At 44.0% G+C, this 19236-nt stretch overlaps 1 protein-coding gene across 1 annotated transcript; it reads right to left on the reverse strand.

The window, feature by feature from the left end:
• Nucleotides 1–562: 562 nt before the first annotated feature.
• GPR26 (G protein-coupled receptor 26) lies at nt 563–15942 on the reverse strand. The gene is made up of 3 exons (XM_026065686.1): nt 15275–15942; nt 9400–9513; nt 563–794 (listed from the first exon to the last, which is right to left on the reverse strand). Exons 1-3 carry the CDS (start codon nt 15940–15942, stop codon nt 563–565), a joined length of 1014 nt encoding a protein of 337 aa, XP_025921471.1.
• Between the last annotated feature and the right edge of the window lie 3294 nt (nt 15943–19236).

Here is a 19236-nt window from a genome sequence, read left to right on the forward strand (position 1 = left end):
ATCTGTCAAAAGAGGTTGAACGCTATGCTGGGCACCGTATGGGTATCCAGGTAAAGATTTTGCTATGAATTTCTTTAGAGGTTTTTCTATGGGGTCTACTCAAGCAGCCAGATTGGGGTTATTTTTGTAAAGCCAGGTGGCAGCCCCGCTGGCAGGAGCCAGTGAAAAGCACAGCATCAAGTGCCCCGTGCGGCTTTCCAGAGCAACCTTATGGTGGCACCTTTCTGCTCCCAGGACCTTCCTGGGTCCTTCTGCAGAGGAGCAGCTTTTCACCCTCCGTGTATGTGTGGCTGCTGTTGGATATCAATGGGAGATCTGTGCTCGCGAAGCCTGCAGGAGCACACAGCGAGAGCACGCTTTTTGCCGGAGGAAGGACGCGYGGGGCAGCCTGCCTCGCTGGTTGTCGCACGGGCTGCCGGGGAGAGGCAGGCTGGGCTTCGATCCGCCTCGCAGCCTGCCTCCGAAGCCCCGTCGGCCGAGCAGAGCTGCTGGGGATAGGCCAGGTGCTTTTGTTTTACCCACGTATTGTTCTGCATTTCCGGACGATCCCGTACCGGCCTCGTCATTCGTTCAGCTGCAGAATATTGCGGTTGTGGGGCTCGCTCGTCAGGGCGGAGGAATTGATGGAGCTTCGTTTCAGAATCCTATTTATGATGTCTTTCCACGTCTTCTTGTACTGGTGTCGGAGCAAAGAGTACACAAAAGGGTCTGAAACAACCTTGCTGTAAGCTAAGCACTTGGAAACAATTCCCCAGTAGGAACTGATGGGGACCACAGAGGATAATTCAATCAGTCTGTGAAGAAAGGAGGGTGGAAAGAGTGAACGTTAGCAAGAAAGATACGGAGCAACAGCACAATTGCAAGCCAATGAACCAATGTGACTGTCCCCAGCTTTCCTCCTTGGAATGAACCCCATGTCCTCTCACATCTTCTCTCCTCCAAAGAAAGCAAAAAACCCTCAACTTATTTTAGGGCACTTGCAAGAAAACATAAAAAAGAATCATGAAAATGTGAACATAGTGCTCCCCTTATAGATGTTTGTGACTGCATATGTAAGTCTGAGGTTTGCTTCCCAAGGATGGGATTACATGTCTCCTGTTGTAGTGTCTTAACCTCCAGACTTCAAGGTATCCTTGACTATTACATTTAGCTGTGCATTTATCGAGCCTGGCAGCAGGCTCTGGGTGTGCTGTCTCCTAAAAGACTCTCTTGATCTTTGCCTCAGTAACTGTAGAAGAATTGCGTGCAAAACGGAACAGCTCCAGCAGGAGATATGAGGCAGTCTTACTTCAAAAAGCCTATTTATTTGTTACTAGAACACACCTTTGGGAGTCTAAAAACTCCGAATCCAAATATCTTTGATGTAGAGCTGGGTTTGAACTCATCTGGCTCACTCAGGTCATGGAGATATTTGATAAAGGGGCACCACTATGTCTAGAGTACTATAACCTAGCCTGAATATTTTTCCTCTCTAGTGGATACTACGTATGGGATCGTAAATACTCTAAGGTAAGCAGAGCCACACTTTCCAGAAATTTTGTTGTTCATGAAAAACGTCATGCAGCATCTGCTCATAAAATCATTTACTACATAACACACCCTCAGTCTCCATGCCAAAACGTATCCATATGCACAGTGTGTGTTACTTTCTCTGATTACTCTTGGGTTTCAGTCCCAGCAAGATCTTTTATTAGAAAGCAAAGCTGCTCAGTTTATATTTAGCTTTCTTCATTTAGTGATGTTGTATGCATTTTTCTAATAGTGCATGTTATAAGATCATGTTTCTGGCAGCTGAAGTTCATCATAGACTTTATATTACCCTAAAGGGAGTGAAGGGAATGTAATGTCCCCAGGTACATTTCCTGCTTACTTTCACACTTACTACCACCTTTGCATCCATCATGCACATTAAATTCATCCACATATGTTGCAAAAAAAATTTCTACATAGCCAAGTGTCTTTTTTCTAAATATTGTCACAAAGCCATATTTTGTATACGAAAGTTTGAGACTGAGACGCAGACTGTCGTTGCTTGCTCTGGTGGGAATCATATCCCCTACTGTTAAATTAGTTATCCCCTGATCTAGCATCTAGTCTGAACTCATCGTCTAGGTCCCGTCGAGAGTCCGTGGAAAGAGACAGGTACTTCCAGCGCAAGTCTCCAGCTGTCTGAGGCTGGAAAAAATTTCTCTCTACCTTTCTCTGCCCTTTGCCTATGGCAGGAGCCTAGATAATGATCTTTGAGATACAGATAACTGAAGTGAGCTAAAATCACCCTATTTGCAGGTCAGAAGGCAAAAATATATCTTGAATTAAAAAAAAAAGAGGTCAGTTTAAAGGCCACTGGTATACATTTGCAAGGCAATTTAACAAGGCAAATATGTTAAGTCACCAGGTGAGGGGGGAGGAAGAGCGTTATATGCTACCTGCCTATATCATACCTACGCTAGCACAGATAGGTCACTTAGTTCCGAGACTTGCAGCATGTCTGATAGCACGGCATCGCTAGCTCCGCAAGGTTTTCTTCTCGCATGTCTTTGAGCAGCACTGAAGGGCAGTTCTGTTCAATATGTCTCCACAGCTGTTGAAAAACTATTGATTTTTCTAGAGCAGGACGATTTCGGAGGATGTGCGTGCTGCTAAAGAGCCCTGATAAGCAACGGCAAATAAAATCTTTGCCGAAAACTGTCTTCAGCAGCAGGTATTCTTAAACCTGCCTGGAAAATAGTTTAATTGTTAATGTTTCTTCAGCAAAGGAACCATTTTCAAAGAGCATTTTGAAGCATGGTTTCTTCAGCAGCAATGAGGATGGTGTTAGTATTTCCAGCAGCTAAGGGATGAAGATTTTTTTTCTCCTCAGTCATTTTATTTGCATTCCGTAAACTTTCACTACATCTTGTTGTCTAAAATAGTGCTGGCAGATGGCATGGTCCAATCATTAGAGCATGAGTGTGGGACTAAGGAGCCTTAAGTGGTTATAGCACTGACTACGAGCTTCGGTGTTTCTGAGCTTCCCTTATCTCTGTCATTTTGTCTTTTCTAGACTGCAGACTCCTTGGCAAAATGTTGTTTCCTAAGTTTTTGCATTGTGCTTAACACACTGGGTCTGCAGTCACTGTTGGGACTTTGGCCACCATCATGGTGCCAGTAATACTAATACTGAGAATAGTTTTATGCGCTTTGCCTTAGAAATGATGTCATTTTTGTTATCTTTTGCACTAGAAGTGGGGAACATTTGTCCAGTGATGTTTTTAGGGGTGCTAATATTAATCAAAGTGCACAACGTACATGCTGCAGTAAGTGATGCACTCTGAGGTAGAAAGTCAAGCAATGGAGTTTCTAGGCTAAATGAACTTTGCAAAGCAAGCCTTTCATTTCAGGGTGTCAGTAGTACTCAAAACATCCCAGTACCTAGGGACGTTTAGTTTGGTATTGCTGTAAAAACCTCTGCTCTTGCAAATTCTTACTGGCAAGGACCTCCTTGATTCATTTTGCAATGGTTTCTGAGCACCTCCTGGTATCCGTTCGCATGCATTTCAACACCATGCAGTGTAAGCTAAGCTATGTTAGGTGAACAGTTCAGTGGAATCGGTGCTCAAGGGCACTGACTGAAATCAAGGTCTGGCAATTCATTTTATACTTTCTTAACTTCACTTTCAAATAATTAAACATCAGGCATTGATAAATGTCACGTTTCAGACAGGAGCATCTTTCTGTCACAAATACCCTCTTTATGTGAATCTGTCCTGTTATCAAGGAACAAATTAGTTTCAGGCTCTTCATTTCTTTTATTGGGCTGGATGGCCACCCCAAGAATACTCTGTGGCTGACTGGATACCACCCGCAGGGAGGGCAGGTGTGCCCCAGCGGGAACAAGAGGGGAAAGGACTATATACGAAAGGAGAAGACCTCCAGTAAGTACTGAGCTGTGGGCTCCCAGGTGCGTCAGGCTGGGAGAGGCTACCTAGCCCAGCTCCCTGAGCTGAGTTAGGCTCAAGTAGACCTGTAAACTCACAGGTCTGCCAGAGCTTCCAGCTTCTCTTAAAAATCTCCGAAAAAAAGTGTACCTCAGTATCTTGAGGTAACCAGGTTGTATTTTATGAAAGTACTGAAGAGAATCGCTTGTGCCCCTCCAGCGGTGCCACGTGGGCCAGGTGGTCAGCATCGCCTTCCACGCAGCGTTTAGATACCGAGGAACGGCCATCTGTCGCTCTTCTCTTTCGTCCTGACTAAACAAATGCTGCTCCTTCAACCCTTCCTTGTAGGACATGCTTGATATCTTTCTTACAAAGTAGGAACCAAATTCAGACATAATTATCTTCTACTCAAGCTGGTGGCATATTCTCTCTTTTTTAGTAAAAGGTAGCTTATAGCACCCACGTTAACATGCTCTAAAATGGGAGTTGACTATTTAGAAATTAATCATCTTCTGAATTGTATTTACTTTGTAATCTACCATCAGCTATGCTTCTTCCTAACTTGTTTTCTCCAGTTCACATATTTGATGTCACCTTCTTTGCTTTTTGAAATATCATCTGATTGAATTTTATCTCGTTGACTTACTTTTGCTGAACGCTTTACAGATGTGAATTTGATTAAGTTTAAAGAAAATCAGTGGATGCTTTTAATGACCAAGCTATGACAAACTTGTGTCTCAGTCTCTGTCACTCGGTTCCGTGAATTGTTAACGATCTCCTTTAAAAGCACATCAAAAAGGCAGTGGGAGGCTGGAAGCCTAGACGGCCTGATTTTGCTTTCAGTGACCGATCAATTTAAAAGCCTATATTTTTATCAACAGAATTTTTAATATTTTGTTTGATAATGTTTCCTTAAGAATCCTTACATGTTTTATGATTCTTGTGTATTGTTTTTGATAGCAAATTACGCTTGTAGTTATCAAGCGCAAAGTACAGAAATGTACACAAACCTCAAGCCATTCAATTCCACTTAAGGTAAAAAGACTTCAATCTCAGCCATTCAAGGCATATAATATACCTTATTGCCTTTGAAAGAGGGTTTTGTCTTTCACTGATGAGGGAAATTATATGCATAGCTTCAATTTTCATGAAACATTTCAGCCAAAAAGAAGACATTTTCAGGGAAGGAGCATTAATATTTCAGTGCTACCTGTAAATTAAATTCTCTGGCTAAGCTACATAATTCTGTTACTTGCTTTCATAAGTCACTCTTCTACCATCTGATCTTCACACACCTTTTTACTTCAAAGCTATAAACTGTTTTGCTGTGATAATTTGTTAATATTTTAGAAACTTACAATTTTCTAGAGCAATGGTGTCAAATGGCTCTCCAATTACTTCATTTCACTTTCAGTAAACAAATGAGAATGTTACCTTGACCTTTTTTGCAGATAATAAACACCGAAAACATGTATCGTTAATAACTTTAGCAAAATATTTTACTGAAAACGTATAGGAGCAGCTCAAAGGCTAGTATAATGGTAACACATCCATTGTACATTGCTTAAACTTGAGAACTTTACTGAGTTATGGAGAAAATTCTGGTTAGACCCAAGAGCCTCAAGCAGGCTAAAATGTCTTAAGATTCAGCAGTGAAACAAAATGGGCATTGCATTTTGGAGCTGGTAGATGATGTTATTCTCACAAGAAGAAATTCAGTCCTTTCTCCAAGAATTTGGATCCAACCTTTTAGCTTAAATTCCTGATGTTTCTGTTTGGGTCTAATTCTGGTTTTTGCACACAAGTCCAATACTATCAGAATTTGACCTTAGTGGTTTCTGTTGTGTTAATAATACCAATAAGTTATACATGAGCTTTATGTTGATTTTGATGTTAATTTTACTATATTTTCACTTATTACTTGGTAAACTGTATCTTTTGTATGATGTCTTGCTTGTGACAGAGCCCTGTTTTTAATAATTACTTCACTAATTGAAAAAGAAAAAGACATCTCAGTGATTGTTATCTTGCAGACCTTTGCTTTTACCCTTTGCTGTTCCCCAGAGCTGCAGCAACTACCTGTCGGCACCAAGATATGATGACAGAGAGCAGCACCGGCCAGCTTGTACCACAAGACTTTTCATGCAGGAGGAAAAAATCGCTACCTCACATCAGCTGCGGCTTTTGATGGAGACTAGAAAGCCAGATTCTTCCAATCTGTCCAGCTAAAATTGCACAGGGAAATCACGTATTTATATGCACGAACAGGCAAGAGCAAAACTCACACAGGAATTCTGAGCTTGCTTGTCCAGATCCAAGCAGGATCTGCGTGCAGAGGGCAGTCAACCCATTTAAAAGCACGCTTTGTTTATCCGGTGTCTCCCAGAGATGACATAAGAGAATTTAAATCTTCTGCCTGTTCCACCATCCTCTCCTTTTTCCTGAGGGCCTGGGACTATGAACTTCTTTCTGATGTAGTTTCAGGTTTTTTAATTAAAGTCAAATTTGCTCTCACATTGACAGCAATTATTAACTTACATAAGCAAAATTCTTCATTTTGGTGCAAAACGCCTGCAGCTGGAAATAAATATTAGAAATTGGTATGGTGTATTTTAATTTTTCTTATGAAAAAGTTCCTTGGAGAAAATAGGTTTTGAATAATGTTATTCAATCACATAATGATAAACACAGCAAAAGAAGAGAGATGTGTACTAACAGAACTATTGCAAACCAAGAAACTAGCTATGTCTAGGAATATAAAATATGCTACTTCTGTCATACCGTAAGAAAGCTGAATCAAGCAGAGTCAGAGCATACTGCTATATATTACATAAGGTCAGCCAATGAACCAATTAAAAGGGCATTTTCCTGATAAAAGGGCTAACTAATCTAATCTTACTTTAATGTAATCTGAAAGAAACTTTGGTTTACCAGAGAATAATTTATCTGACTGGGCTTATAAGCACAGCTCTTTCACTGACTCACAGAATTGCTGGAGAGAACTATTTGTTTTTAGTGTGGAAGTAGAAACRCGTTATTAAATAAGCCTTGCAATTTCCCATTTTGAGGCCTCAGTTCCCAAAGTACTTAGGACCGTGTTTAATTTAAGAGTATTGCTGGTTCGAGCTGGCTGTCCCAATGAGAGGTACACTTCACTGGCTATCGTCTATTCGCTGCCTTGAACAGTGAGCGATGCCGCTATCCTGTGCGTTGCACTCTRGACCTAGTCCCGAGAAGAATACTTATTTATATAATTGATCTCAAAACCCTGCTAATCCCCTTGACTTCAACCCTTGCTCGTACCGGAAGCACAGTCCTGTGGGTRTACGACGCCCATCCTGGGTACTCCTCCATGCGTTGTAGTGCCCAGCAAAGCCTCGAGGGGGGATTAAAGGAGCCAAAAGAGGGATTCCCTGCAGCCTGTTGTGCAGGGATCCCTTCAGGCGCGTCAGAAAAGGCCAAGAAAGTGGCCGGCTTTATTGCCAGGCTGGCACGCCTGGCYGGTGCACCACCCCACCCCTGCTGGGACAAGCATCTTTGCGAATTCAGGACCCTAAATCTTGACTCTACTTATAGCCACTCCCTGTGGAAAAGCCATTAGTCCTCCACAGACTGAAGACAGAGGTTCAAAGCCCAGATCTGCCTGATTTGGGCTTTAACCTCGGTCTCTCCTATCCAAGGGGAATGCCCTGCTCGGATCAGGATCTGAGCAGATTTCTCTCCTATTAATTAGAGCTATTCTATATTGGCTGAATACCTAAGTGATCCTTATGCAAACTAAAAGGAGGAGGGCCAGGATTTTCTAACCCCTCCTCTGTACCTTAGGACTTCCAAATGCAACCTCAAAGAGCAGTGTAAAGCRTAGAGAGCCCAGCGAGGGCTAAACACATTCCCAGAGGATTAGGGTCTGCTGATGGCAGAGGAATGGCAAAGCGGGGGATTAAATGAGGGCTTAAACAGCTCATTAGCTGGGGATGGCATCAAAGCTTCGTGTATGCCATCCAAACACAAATGAGGGTGCTACAGACTGAAGAGCAAGTGTGGAGATGGTGCCTAAACGCTGGCCTGCGATGCCTGTAGAGAAGCACAAAAATAGTCTGGCAGTCTGGTTAGCGCAGTCAGTGGCGCTCAGGACGGAGCCTCAAGCTATTATGACTACGACTGCAGTGATTTTTATTAAGTTCGGCGATCCAACACAAAGTGAAATTTAACCATTTGCAATCAGACAAATGCTCTGATATTTTATAGTCTGAGACTGTAGACTAAATGACCATACTTAGAGAACGTGTCGTACCCGGTTAGGGCGTGTGGTGTGTGGAGTGTCGTATTGCAGCTGTTAAGCTGAAGTGAAGATAAATATGGCAAYGCTGTTACAAATGCATTTGCAGCATTCTATTACAAATAAACAGCATGAATTAATTAGTTATTATTATCATGAACATAAAATTAATGTTGCATGGAGGTTTCCATTTGTAACAGGAGGCTACAAGATGTTCTTATAAATTATTTAGTTAGAAATGGAAATTCAGAATATTATACCAAAGTGGAAAAACCTGTTTTTTGCTCTCTGATCACTTATACTGAGACTTAATTCAGCTAATTATATCTCCAATGATTTATTTTTATGATGGAACTGCGTTTGGCTGAAGTCAGACCCGATAATTTCTGTTTGATAAAACTGGAGTAGGTGGTACTTTAAAAATACCTCTTTTCTCCCTCTGCTCTGCATAAAACAACAGCAGCATTTCATTTTTTTCTAAAGTCTTTTAATAACAAATTCTAGTTGTAAATTTCCTTACAATAACTTGATAACGCTTATCTGGATATACTCACTTTTTAATACTTTTGTCTCATAGGAGTAATTTTGTGTTTCCCACAGGAACCATTTTCAAAGATAAGCTAGAGATAAGCTTAGGATAGATGAGGACATCTGACCATAAATCACAAGAATTTTTTTAGCTATAAGCCAGAACAGCTTTGATATTCTGTTTATGACTAAGAACCCTATTCAGTCAGACAAAATTCCCCTTAAGCCTGTGGGTCATATACTCACCTCGGTCTGATCTTGTTTGACCAGACTATTATTGTCTGATTTGTTCAAACTACTGTCTTACCCCAGAGCTCGTCCCCCTGATTTGGGGAGGCAGTTGAGGAGCAGCTGACTGCCTGTCCCGAAAAAGGACTAAAAATCTGATTCACTGGCCTCTGTGGACCAATTCCGAATTCACTCTCCTGTGACCAACACCATCAACTYAGCTGACTGAACAAAATTTTGCCCCCAGACTGCATCAGAACTGTATTGAATAAGTACCATGAAATATATGTAGTTCTGTTAGCTCAGTAAATGCACGCTCTGTTAGAGGAGTGCAAGAAAATGGACAAAATCTCTACGGGGGACCTGAGGATTAGCGTTCTGCTTCTGGTTCACAGTGCCCTACTTTTCCGAGTTAGAGTTTGTTTCAGTAGGTAGGTTCACACTTACCTTGTAATTACATAAGGTGCAAAGCAAAGTATAAAAGTACCAATAAAGGTACTTATTTTCTTTGTTGCTCGTTGCCTCCGTCTCCTTTGTTCTTCTAGACAACGTTCTCTTACACTGTGTGACATTCAACACAAACAAGAACATGAATCGTAACATCACGTAGCAAAGTTTAATGGCTTTATTTACGGAGTGACTGAAATCAATCTTTCCAGTGAGCACGGTGTCCGTAGAGGACAATACCAGGTGCACTGCATTTATGTGGGACAACGCTGAGTATTAATGCATTGTACAGTCGTCTTACCCTTGAAAAAGAGTTACTGAGAAATATATGTATGCATATTTATATGCACACGCTCATTATATCTATTTATAYATAGTGAAATCGGTGGAATTCAGCCTTGGGTTAAGTAGCTATAGCTCTTTTCTGAATTAATTTAAGCTGTATTTGCAGGCCACAGTTTCCCTCGTGATATTCAAAGAGGTTTGGAAAATATCCAGAGTGGGGTAGGCAGCACGGTACTTCCCTAGAAACAGCAATTCAAACAACAATATCACAGGTAGGAGAAACTTCCCAGAGAGATAAGCAATAAAACACAATRAAAACATAACAGGAAAAACATACTAGACCCGTTCAGCGCGGCCTTGGAGCGACCGTTATATTACACGGCTGTGAGCCGCCTGGCCATAAATCTTCCCGCGGCTGGTGCGGTTCTCAGCGGGCTCCGTGCTGAAGGCTTTGCGAAGCGGAGAGCACAGGGCTGCCGGTGCCGGTGCCGCTCACGCCGCAAAACCCCCCGGGMACTGGCCAATTTGCTTGCCTGGAGAGCGGCAAAGCGAGAGCCGGTCCTCCTCGCCTGCACGCTTGTGTAACTAACTCCTGCGCCGACAGGGCTTTGGAGGGAAGCAACGGTTTTAGWCTAAATTTTATACCTGATGCCTCGGTGTCAGGTTCCAAACTCAGTTACGTTAATAGCTGTGAGGTTTATTCCCATGTCCTTCCGGTACATACTGTAACTGCAAATGTTTGATCTTCATCTAARTGCCTGTTATGTCCTGAGGATCTCACCGTGCTTCAGTGACCTCCATGGCAGTGAGTTCTTGCGCTACCTTTAGATTAYGCTAAAGGAAAAGCATTTCCTTTGRTCCATTTTATATATGRCCTTACTTTACCAGTCCCTGAAGCAGCTACCAGGATGGCAAAAATGAACAAAAAGCAGTGGAAAAAGTTTGTCTTTTTTGAAATAACAAATCACCTCACACTTAAAGAATATGCCTAAGTAGATTGAAAAAGCATCTAAAAATGTTACTTGTTCTATGTCTGAGTTATTTGCAGTTAGAAATGGCAGGTTTCTCAGTCCGAGAAGGAAAAAAGCTTTCACCTTTTCCAGGGAACCTATGATGTGCTTTCAGTTGTGCAACAGATGGAGAACTTAAAGTATTTTTAGATGCAGACAGCTGATTTTAGAGGTTCTACAGTTTCACTTATGACCTGCATTATTGGACTTCTGATATCTCAAGCACCTGGCAGTATAGGAAAAGAAATCTCCAAAGTAGGTCCGGCTAGGGTGGGTTTTGTTTGTTTGTTTTTCACCTCCAGCAGTTTTCCTAGTTTTATCTTTCCACACTGTATTTAGCATGTACAAAGTTGTCTTTGACTCCTGGAGCTTATGCAYGGCTTGGGAAGTTCTGAGGTCTTAAACCAATTTCTTTTGTTCAGCTTTTCCAGATGWAGCCAATAAATGCCACATTACAGGGAAAGGTATTTTATCTCATGCTTTCATATAGAGACATGCACACAGCTAGGTATTTTGYTTTCATAGATATACTTACATGTGCTTAGATAAGAACACATACATAAGGTTCAGTAGTGACAATAGTAATAGAACTGGATTATTGACTAAGCTTTGATTTGAATATGCTGGAAAATCTGTGCTATACTCCTTTGAAAGTCTGGTATTTTAAATAAAGCTTATGAGATACTGGACCTTAAGATCTGTAAAGCTGGATACACCAAAAAGACAATATAGATAATTTGGGTTAAGAAATACATGTGTTAAGAACGTAAGTGAATTCTTGCACAAACCTCTCACAATAATCTAGATAAGCTGGTGTTAGGAACAAAGCTAAGAAAAAACAGTCCCAGTAAAAATACCTAAGCTAAGTTGAAAGGACATGTTGCCCTAAACATTAGCACARTTTTGTGTGGGATTTTGGAGGTTTCCTTTGTACTCCTTGTGAATGATCTTCAGAAGATCACTTGTGGCTTTCCAAGCCACAGGTAATAAAGCCATCTGTCATAATTCCTATTGCTAAACTGCCTTGYGGGTGGGTTCTGAGTCACAGGAAGCAGAAAAGTGTCCATACGCATTTCTCAGGGTTGAAACTAGACCATGCAAAAAACAGAAAAGTCAGGGTAGTCAGAGGCGGAGAGCTTTGTTCTTTCATGCTCATCCTTCTGGCATTCCTGTCTATGCTCTTAGACACCAGAATAAACACCAAACCTTCATGTCTRTAGTTATGTATATACTACTGTATTGCCTTGCTGTGTAGGACAGGTTCTTCTAGACAYATGAGTGAGTTCTAAATGGGAAAGGACCTTTTTGATTCATTTCCCCATTACCTTACACCAAAAAAATGGGCAAGAGACAGACRACAGTGGTGGAGAAGGAAATTAATATACTGCCATGAAATATAGGGGTGGACAGATGGGCTGAGGGAAGGGAAAGGAGAAAGGAAATGGGGGACAGATGTGATATGGAGAATYTGGGCAGAGAAGGGGAGTCTGGGAAAATGAAGGCCAGAATAAGGCTGTATGAGAAAAATGAGTTGGAGAGAAAGGCTGAAGTACAAACTGCTCAAGAGGAGAGAGAAACGTAGCGTGAGAACATCCTGCCTGCTCACCCAAATTCAAATTTGCAGAGCAGGGAAAGCTGTCTGAATAGCACTCCTTAAAGAGAATGACTAATGTAGAGCCGTCCTTGAGAAAGTGTTGTCTAACACAGCCCATCTCCACTGTTCTTTAGTAAATATGACCTGTGTCAGAGAATACAGGTCATACACTTATTTATCTGCCTGCCACTGGAAATAAYAGATTTAGGAATCTAACACCTGTAGGTTTCTTTGGCAATCTCAGCCTAATTTTTAGGCTCTAATCCAGAAGACAAGTCACTGACACCACTTATATGTTGCAAATTATGCCTGTGTTAGGTCAGAGCTTTATGAACTGATTACTACTGGAGGCCCTGCAGCCTTTGTGTAGGCTCTCACAGCCTAGAAGCTAATCCAAGGTCTAATTGCTTCAGCTGGGTACCTGTGCCGCCCGTGAAGGCAGCAGCACCATAAGTTGGAATCAGCCACCATTGCTGGCTAAAAAGGGACATAAAACTCTCCTAAGAGAGAAGCATGGAATAACCTGATACAGGAGATAAGTAATAATCGTTAATAATGGATACTGGTAGCAAAGTGCCTGTACAACTCTGTCTCCTCTCGATAAAGGCAGTGCGATGCCCTCAGCCTCTTTGAATCAACCCTTCATTGAGATGCTTACAAAATGTAGGAACACCCTCAAGTTAACCTAGGCCAGAAAAAAAATCCATTGATTTTTCTAAGCTTTTCTGTCCAATCCAGTCATAGTTAAAGTAATAGGCATAACGACTGATATTCTAAATAGTCCCAGTGGGTCTGTGGCAATCCCTGGGAATAGCTGTTGTCTGTGTGTGTGTGTGTGTGCGCGCAGGAACAGACACTAAGAGTGATCGAGGCAACCAGACAGCACGTAGGGTAGAAGGGTGTTTATTCCTCAGTATGACTAGGTGGATAAGGGAAGATTTATACGTGTGTTTCTCAAGAGCAGTAACAGGACTCACCGAAAATTCTGCTCCACATTCTTGGTCAAAATAGAAACCAAACAGCTTAACTGGAGAATTATGAGCAAATGTCTCTGTTCCTCTAGTAGGGTGCTGTCCTGCCCTGATCCTTGCAGACTTCTTGGCCTCAGGGTTAGGAATCCCAAAAACATGACCTCCTTTTTTTGAGGACAGCAACATGTGCTCAGGTCCTGCTGCTCAGCTCCTGGCTGGCTGCAAACTGCTTCGAGCATGGAGAGAGTGTGCGTTTGCCTCCAGCTCGCAGAGCGCAGGACAGCAGGAGGGTTCAGGCGGGATGTCTGGCACGGGACTGCCCTCTCGGCTGCCCTCAACATCCCTCTGCTCCAGTCAGACTTCTTCCCCCGTGTCAGACACCTCCCTGCACTGCAGCCTGCCAGCATTTCTCTGAAAGCTTTCCCATCCCTTCAGTCTCTGGCAGAGTTTCTCCCACCCAGTGCAGACATCCCTCACTGCCGCTCTGATCTCCTTCTGTCACCGCACCTAGCCAAACCATCCTCTCCCTTTTTCCCCAGGCAAATACATCCAGACCCTTTCCTTTCCAGCTGTACGCTCCAGGCACACATTTCTCCCTTAAGCCAAACTAGTTCCTCCGAATAAGCCAGACTCATTTCTTTCCACACTACGGCTAGTCCTCCTGGTTTCCCCTTTCCAGAATCACTCATCTGCTTGGCCTCCCTGTGCCTATCACAGCTGGTCGTAGCCCCATCTGCCCTGGCTAGCTGGAGCCTCTCTGCCCCAAGCCCGGACACTGCTGGGTGTCTGAACCCCAGCCCTGCCCAGCCTGCCTCAGCTCTGTGCCTTCACTGCCCAAATCCCCCAGCCCAGGCAGATCACTCTGGCTTGACCTGCTGCTTTCTTCTCACTAGCCCGATCCCGCATCCTGCCAGCCAGCCCTGCTTCGGTCCTCTCTGTTTCATCCTCTCTGCTTCTCACGGGCACAGTTACCTGCTCAGGCTACGCACACTCGTACTTCCTCTGCCCCTGTGCACCCAGATGCCTTCCCTAGCTCCTCAGCCAGGATCGCCCTTGGGCTTCCATGTAGCAAGACTTTCTCTCCTCAAGCTTTACAGTTGTAGTCCCCTGTTTCCTAATGACCTAGGAAAATCTGCCTCACCCACCCTCCCTCCTTCAGCCAAGTCTGCTTCCCTTCCAGATCCAGACAAATCCTTTTCACGCAAGATTTATAGTTTATGCATAATCTCTGATGTSACTCTTTTGCACAGCAACCCAATATGCCTTCATACCTGTTTGGTGCTTGCCTTCAAGCCCGTTATTCTCGCAGCCCCCAGAGACTTTTCTCCTCCTGCATCTGGGCACAATGGGCTTGCTTAAGGACTCTCATTCGAAATGAACTTTACACACCCCTTGCTCGTCATATTAACATTGCTACTTAAGTCCCTCTCATTTAGATTTAAATATAAGCATTCAAGCATGCCTATTTTGCAAAAGTCATTTCCTTAAAATCCTTCCTTCAGGAAAGATAAAGTTACAGAGTACACAGCAAGAAGGGAAGTGCTGGGCAAAGGAACAGCACGGAGTGCCCCAGCTTCCCTTGTGARCTCCCTGAGCAAAAGGACATGTGCACTCTCAGACTGCTGCCTCTCAGTGAGACCCAGGTACATTTTGGATTGACAGTGGCAAAAAATATGAATCTATCAAATGCTAAATCCAACTTCTGAGACGAAGGATAGTGATCTGATTACTATCTCAAAGAGAAGTGCATGCCCAGCCAAAACTGCCTGTTTCTTGCTCTCCCTCCCAAAGCAAGCTCCAAAGCATAACAAAGAAGAGTTATTTCTGCAACAGGGAAAATGAACACAAGTAAAAAGAAACATGCAGAATAGAAACTGGCAAGAAAGACATTTGTTCTCTCTCCTCCCCATCCCCTGCTGTGATACAGATCAGATTGTATTTAGCATAACATTGAACCTAGTCCTTGCTTCCTCTACAGTGAATATTCTCAGTTGCTGAACACACAGGCACCTTACCTGGGATGGATGTCCACAAGCAGCACCAGGGTCTGCATAGTGATCACGTCAATCCGTTTACAGTGAAACCGTGCCACCTTCAGCACTTTTAGATATGTGAAACACAGGACTATAAGGGAGAGGAGGAAGCTGAGCGTGTGAAAGACCCCAGTGAAAATCACAAACTGTGTCCTATCCTCAGGTCTCTTGTTGTACAGGGTGCAGGAGGCATAGAGGTGATGGAAACCCACCCAGGAGAGAGAAGCTGCCACTATCGGGAATGACACCGAGTGTAACCACGTGTAGCTCAGTATGAGAGCAGCATCTCTGTACCTCATCTTGGAGTGATAACTTAGAGGGAAGACCACAGCAATCCACCTGTCAATGCTCAAAGCTGCCATGCTCAACATGGAGTTCGTGGTCAGAAAAGTCTCCAAGAAGCCCACAACGTGGCAAACTTGATCTCCTCCTGGTTGACTCTTGTAAATGATCCCAGCCAAGGTCAGGGGCATGTTCGAAACAGTCATCAACAGGTTGCAGAGCGTGAGGTTGAGGATGAACAATCCCGGGACCTGCTTGCGGATGTCAGCGCTGTACAGGAAGCAAATCAGCACCAGCACGTTGGACAGCAGGGACACGAGGATGAGGACCACGACCACGAAAGCCAGGGTCACCTCCCAAATGTTCATGGTGCGTCCAGTCACGGAAGCAACATCTCCGAAACTGCACCACGCTGGCACCCGGGGAACATGGTGCAAGGCGCTCTCACCTCGCCCTCCTCCCCAGCTTGCTCGCACTCTTGCATGCCCTCAGTATTTTTAGAAGAGCTGCAGTTTTTTTCTCCAACCTCCCCCTCCTCGCTGCTCCTTTCCACGTCAATGCTTTCAGAGACATGCACAAAAGCTCTGGGAATGCCCATCAAACTGCGAGGAGGGCTTAAAAAATATCAGCAGGACTGAACCACTGTCTCCATTCGGTCCATCCAAAGGAGAGCAGGCTATTCTGAAAAACTGCTCTCCTGAGATCCCTAATTATCAGCCCAAAGCTTCCAAGCAATTCAGCGAGTGAAATGTGCTCTCTCTCCCTCTCCCTCTCTTGCTCTCTCTCTCTCTCTCTCTTGCTCTTTCTCTCCCCCTCCCCTCCTCCAGCCCTCACTCCCTTCCAGGCTGAATGTAACCTGCTTTTTATGATCACAGATAAAAACCCCATTAATGGATTAAAGCAAGCACGCTGCTGGTGATTCGCAAACGTGATTATGTCATCCCCACTCCCCAGTCCCTCCCCTTCTCCTTGCATTTGTGACTAGACTTTCCTCAAGAGAAGTCCCATGCTTTCATTTAATTGATTTAGCCATTAATTTGCAAACAGCTATGTAACTGCATTCCTGCGCTCCAGTGTGTTTCCTGCATTTCAGTGCATCAGTGTCACAGCTGCTGCTTGCTTTCTGCCGGGGCAGGGGCTCTCTTTTCTCTTCTTTAGGTGAGCTCAAAAAGATAGGAAAAATGTATATATTCTGCTACTTCTCTGGAGCTGTCGTTAGGATACTGGAGCAGTTATATGGCTGTACTTTAGCACTTTGCAGTCTTGTGTCTCCAAACATGGTCCACAGTAGGAAAATGTTTGCCTCCCCCTTCCCCCCAACTTTTAAAAGTAAGGAAACCAAAGCATCAGCTTATATTGTAACTTGGTTAAGGTCATAGAGCAGCTGAGCAGCAGAGACAGCAACGTGCTGCAAGTCTCCTGGTTTAGTCAAACTTTCTCCCCTTCAACAGCATTTCTTTCTTCCTAATCAAAGCCTCCATCCATGTCAGGGCAAGCACCTCCTGTGAGACCAAAACCAAGCAGCTTGGCAAAAGCAAACGGAGCTGACTATGTATTGCATGTAATTAGATGTTAATAGTAAGCTTGGCTTAAAGGAAGGAGTGGTATCTGTTTTCTGTTTGCCTTTCCTCTCTCTTTAAAACAGTTTTAACTGGGAATGCTAACAGGTTGCATGCAATCAGGATGGATCGCTCATCAAAGCAGCCATTCCTTAATCCTTGTACAAAAAGAAGGCAAAAGATACCCTGCAGCACAGTTATTGTGGCTTAGTAAATGCCTCTGCACATGTGTGAGAACTAGATGCTTAGGAGTATTTTTTCTCTATACTTCCAGCACTTGCCACAACAGTGCATGCTCGATTTACAGTAGCTATTCACTTCAGACACTCAAATTCATTTGCTCAGTAGCTGAGCTGTCACCATGCACTGTGTCAGAGCTTTGCATGTTACAGGAAGGCCCCCTCCTCTTCCACCCTGCTGTTTCTTTTTTTTCAGCCAGGCTTTAAAAGGCTAAGAGGGTGACAGAGCACTGGAAGAGGTCACCCAGAGAGGTTGTGGGGCCTCCTTCTCTGGGGATATTCAAAACACGCCTGGACGCGATCCTGTGCAGCGTGCTCTAGGTGACCCTGCTTGAGCGGGGGGGTTGGACTAGATGATCTCCAGAGGTCCCTTCCAACCTCAACCATTCTGTGATTCTGTGATTCTGTGAAGAGTGAAGGGAATTCGCTTTGTAAGTCACAAGACTGTCAACAAAGACAGCTTGGACTCTCCAGGCCAATTGAACTCCAGTGAAGAACACAGGCTGGGTATGCTGGTCCTGATGCACACACAGGGTGAACTGTTGAGGAACCAGGTCAGGGTGCAAAGCCCTGCTTTGTCTGTAAGCTGCTTCTCTTCCCTGCCTCCAGAACACAAGGAAGATCCCTCGCTGTGGAGTGGATTTTGCCTGTGAAGGAGCAGGTCTTCATGGTCTGGTCTTTTCCTGAGGCAGTGACCAAAAGCCACATGAGAGAACCCTACAGGTGACCCCTTCTGGAAATAAGAGGGTCCTCTACCGTGTAAGCTAAGGAGATCAGAGAGAAGGGGGATATTTTACTGCGGAGCAGCGCCGGCACGTCAGCAAGCTTCCCTGTTGGGTTGGAAGCAAGAGCCCTGGCTGAGAAAGGTATCCTAGGATAGACTGAGCCGGGTGGCCACGTGAAGGGATCTGGCACAATGGCAGCTCGAAGCTCATCCATGAAAGATAGCTATAGGCCTCCAGGAAGAGTCCATGTGGTTTGGGAAGCTCTGACATAAGAAAAACCAGGAAGCCTCTAAAGACATAACAAGGTTTCTTGGGAAATTAGGAAGTATATTGAGAAAGGAAGGGAAAATCCAGTGGTGCACGCGATGTAGGTACTTTATGACAGTGGTAGAAGGGAATCTCATATGCCCACTGTCAGTCTTGGCATCAGGGTGACACATGTGATTCCTCCTTCCCACACTCAGTCTCTTCCCTGGCTCAAATCAATCCTGCAAGGCCCTGGCTGCACAAATCATTCCTGTGCTGCAAAGCCCTAGCAGCACAGTCACTGGGTAATTTAGTTATTTATCTTGCCCTGCCACACACAAGGCTATGGGTTTATCAGGACAGTTTCCTGAAGCAGTGCTTCAATTTTCTCTTTAACTAGCTGTAGTTCTTCTTGGATTCAAAAGTTCTGCATATGAGTGATTTCCCCTATGTGATAGGGAGTCTGGCTTCAGCCTTCAAGGAGAAGGTGTACAAGGAAGGATGAAATTTGCATGTGCAAATAAAGATTTAGGGATGACAGTCAAGAAAATAGAATTCTTCTGAAGTGATAGATAGATGTGAAATAACAGGGGAGAGAGACAGAAAGACATGATTCAGTGAAACAGTGATGGAATATGAAAGGTTGAGTTTGTGGATGGAGCGGAATAGACATTGTGGTGGATCTGTCATAAGGAGCCCTGCATGGAGCTGATGTTGTGAAGGGAATTGTGGACAAAGAGGGTAATGGTGGACATATCTTTAAGGGCTGGAGATGCCAGAAGAATTATGGACAGGCTCTGCTGGGTCTTGTTAGCAAGGAGCAGAAAAGCATACAGCCCATATGGCTGGACCTCCCTTGCTCTGTTTTGCAATTACAAATTCATGGTTGGGGG

Source organism: Apteryx rowi, unplaced genomic scaffold (genome assembly GCF_003343035.1).
Source record: "Apteryx rowi isolate R43461 unplaced genomic scaffold, aptRow1 scaffold_23, whole genome shotgun sequence".
In the NCBI taxonomy this organism is placed as follows: domain Eukaryota; kingdom Metazoa; phylum Chordata; class Aves; order Apterygiformes; family Apterygidae; genus Apteryx; species Apteryx rowi.

Bases quoted from the DNA above. Each gene is read 5' to 3' on its own strand.
- GPR26 (XM_026065686.1), bottom strand. From the start codon at position 15,942: ATGAACATTTGGGAGGTGACCCTGGCTTTCGTGGTCGTGGTCCTCATC. The intron at 9,514-15,274 runs GTAAGGTGCCTG...AATGTCACACAG, and splicing joins CTTGTGGACATCCATCCCAG to TGTAAGAGAACGTTGTCTAG. The intron at 795-9,399 runs GTAAGTGTGAAC...CTTTCTTCACAG, and splicing joins GCACCTTATGTAATTACAAG to ACTGATTGAATTATCCTCTG.